The sequence below is a fragment of the Otolemur garnettii genome, unplaced genomic scaffold, assembly GCF_000181295.1.
Source record: "Otolemur garnettii isolate 467f Iridium unplaced genomic scaffold, OtoGar3 scaffold00165, whole genome shotgun sequence".
Lineage (NCBI taxonomy): Eukaryota > Metazoa > Chordata > Mammalia > Primates > Galagidae > Otolemur > Otolemur garnettii.
The window spans coordinates 136013-139848 of NW_003852560.1; the positions used below are offsets into that span (position 1 = coordinate 136013).

At 35.6% G+C, this 3836-nt stretch overlaps 1 protein-coding gene across 1 annotated transcript in view; it reads right to left on the reverse strand.

Annotated features, from left to right (window-relative positions):
- The window catches only part of WDR64 (WD repeat domain 64), a 141213-nt gene that overhangs the window by 39429 nt on the left and 97948 nt on the right, over nucleotides 1–3836 (reverse strand). Inside the window, exon 14 of the mRNA XM_003800077.1 lies at nucleotides 2840–3016. Coding sequence (XP_003800125.1) covers nucleotides 2840–3016 — 177 coding nt within the window. The remainder of the gene's footprint in view (nucleotides 1–2839; nucleotides 3017–3836) is intronic.

Consider the following 3836-nt stretch of genomic DNA (forward strand, 5'->3'; position numbering starts at 1 on the left):
ACCAGAAAAAAGATTATGACTTGCTAATGGCTCGGATGACTGTTAGCATGTTTTAGCAATTAAATTTTAAATTAAGGTCTGTAAATATCCTTGTACATAAGGCAATTGCACACTTAATAGACTATAGTATAACAGAAATGTAACTTTTACAAGCGTTGAAAAACCAAAAATTTTGTGAGATTCTATTGTAATATTTGGACTATTGCAGTGGTTTCGAAACAAACCCACAAAATCTCTAAAGTATGCCTGTTGTCATTAACCTCTTCTTGGTCACAAACATCTCAAGAATCTTTAAAAAAAAAAAAAGATATGGAGAAACACTACTCAGGCACGAAAAGGACTGAGCTACTGACAGCAGAGACACGAGCAAATCTCAGTAGCGCTAGACAAACACAAAACCTTATGTACTACATTATTTCACTTCTGCGACATCATAGAATAAGAAAAAATAAATCTTTGGTGAAAGAGATTACAGCAGTTGTTGCCCTTGGGTGACGGGCAGGGACGTGAGGACCCTTTCTGGGTGATCATGCTGTTCTTGATCATGATAGGGGGGTTGAGTTGTTCTTTGTTCTTCAAACACCATTGAACAGCACACTTAAATTTTGTGCATTTTATTTCATGTTAATATCCCTAAAAAACATAAACAGTGAGCTCTAGTTAATGATGCATACACGTATCTGATGACATGTACCAACACCTTCACTTTACTTTGAAATATATTTTAATAATAAGATGAGTCACAAGGGACAAAATTGGAGAAAGAGGAGAAGCTTTGAACAAAAGAAAGTATGAAAAGAGAAAGTCAGAATTTATTAACTGACCATGAAAACTCTAGCTAAAATTAATATCAAAATGATAAAAATTAATAGTTGGCTAGAAAAAAGTAGAGAGCCATTTTGCAACCTTTCAGTATGGTCCCAAACTTAATGTTCTTATTAAAATCTAAAAGAATTTAAAAGAGCTAACTATTTTTAGAGAGGTGAGTTATTTTTAGAGCCAAAGATGACCGACCTATTTTTAGATTCCTGAGTAAAGCCTGAAGAAGTCTTGTAATTGTTTCCAAGAAGTAGTTTGTGAAACCGGAAGACTCGTCTACACCCAGCTTTTCAGAAGTCAGCATTGCCATGACCAAATGTAAACAGTAACAGGAAAGAAACAGGAAAAAAATATTTAGATCTTACATCACAGGGGACTAACATCCATATAACTATCTGAGTATCCATACATACGTATTCCTAATATTCCTAATATACAAAATTATTTTAAAATATTGGAAGAAAAAACAACTCAGAAAAATGTACAGCATGAGCCTGGAGCACCTTGTCATATCTGGAAGCAATCCAGAATTCCTGGGGTCTTGTCAGAAGAACTCAGGAGCTGGAAGAGACTATAACCAGCTTGAGATGAGACAGTTTGAGCCTTTGACTGGAACACATCAAGAATACTTAAATTTGTGAATTGATAATATTATTAAAGAAACAAAATTCACCAGCCACCTTTGGAAGATGCTAGAGAACCTCCTCCTTACTTTGAAAACTGATAAATAGAAGAGGCAATGCATTAATTATTTTTCTTTTCTGTATGAACTGTACTTCACTGTCACCAGACACTTGATGGAGGAGAGTTTTCCACTACAGACACATTCTAGTAATGAATGAAGTAGAGCGGCAAAGTGGCAACTGTGAGTGACATAATAGACACAGGTAGTGATGTTGGTGGCTGCCAAAATACCAAAAGAGACAACTGGTCATTATGTTGAAACCTGATGGAAGGACACGACACCATCTATGAAAGGGTCTTGCCATGGAAAAAGAGTTATAGCCAATTAAGCAGATTTAACTACCAGATTATAGACATACAAAGAAACTTCTTAAACAGCAGCACAAAGGTACAGTCAGCACAATCCAGAAAGTGACAACTGTCCAATTTCTTTATTTTCTTATTTTTAGTTTTATTTTTGAGACAGAGTCTCTGTTGCCCCTGGTTAGAGTGCAGTGACCTCATAACTCACAGCAACCTCAAACTCCTGGGTTCAGGTGATCGTCCTGCCTCAGCCTCCCAAGTAGCTGGGAGTACAGGGGCCAGCCACAACACTCTGCTAGTTTTTCTGTTTTTATTTTTATGTTTTTCAGAGTAACAAAGAGATTTTATTTAGAAAGGACAAAGAGAAAGTTTAGAACACTTTTAAAGAGAGTTGGAAATGGGTCACTCTCAGGAAGGAAAAAAAGTGAGAGAAAGACCAGTTTTTTTTTCAATTTTTAGTAGAGATGGGGCTTTGCATTTGCTCAGGCTCATCTTGAACTCCTAAGCTCAAGCAACCCAACCTCCTTGGCCTCCCAGAGCACTAGGATTACAGGCATGTCCAATTTCCTTAATACATAAATTATAAGGAAAAAAAGAGAGAGATACAAATATCTGTAGATTTAAAAGATGTAATAGATTATCAACCAACTACAACAAATGGACTTTTCATGGATCCTGGGAAATTTGAACACTGAATGAACATGTGATGACATTAAAGACTTCTTGTAAATTATTTTAAAAATATTTTAAAAAATAATGGTATGATTATCATTTTGGGGAGTCATTATTGTTCAGAGCTATGTGCTGGATATCTGGAGATGAAAGAATGTCTGGGATTTCCTTCCACATCCATTGGTAGGGGTCATGGGGAAGAGGTGGGAATAAAGAATGTTTGAGCCAAGCACAACTTTGGAAGCACAGCAATGGCACACGGAAGTTCTTGGCATGATTTTCTGTACTTCTATGTATGTTTGTAATTTTTTTTTCATAACAAAGTAAAAATTTTAAAAAAGAATCAAGAAATGAAACTTACATTAGTGTGTAGAGAAACATTTCTCTCCACTATTAACTTGATGTGTGGGAAAGGAAGAGCCGCATTCTTCTCTTTACTAGACGTACTCAGGTGCACAGTGCGAGTCCCATCTTGCAGAAATGGTATGATGTCCGGCAGCTCCCATATCACCATGAGGTAAAAATCATCTTCCTTGCCCTTTAATAGAAATCCGGGGGGCATAGGAAAAGTTCAACTAATTATTTTATTTAGAATTGTTTTAAAGAGATGAGCAAAATAGAATATACTCTGATATATCTACAGACTAACTTTATTAAATCTTAAGCCCATCTATCCCTTGCTAATACAATTTATCTTTCTTGTTCCCTACCCCGAGCAGCCAATAACCTGAATGTGATGCTAATTATGAAAATATGAAAATTTTGAGATTTCTACATATACACACCTGTGTTCAACATATATATGATGTTACTTCCAGGCTTTAAACCATTTTATATTATCCAACTATATGGATTTTTCTTCAATTTGTGTATTTCACTCAATTTTGTGTTTTTGACATCTAAACAGGTTATTTCGTCCATTTATTTTTAACTGCTTTACAGCATTGTATGAATACCCTACAATGTAATAGTCCATTCTCCTACTGATGGATGTACAGGTTGTTGCCAAAGTTTCACTGCTTGTCTTTATGGACATTTTTTGGCAGCGTGTCACTAGGGGACATGATTTCTACACCATATACATGCTGAGAGTAGAATTATGGTGCTGAGCTATGCATATCATCAACTTTACTTTGATATCACCAAATGCTCTTCCAGGCAGTGTTACCCATGTCTGCTTTCACCAGGAGTGGATGAGAGTTCCCCTTTCTTCACATTCTCACTAACACTTGGTATTAATGGATCAAAATAAGTTTTTTGCCCATCTGATGGGTTCAAAATTGGAGATTTAAAAATTAAGTTTATTAATTGCATTCATCACATTTCCTTAATTTAGTGGCTTAAATATTTTTGTGTGT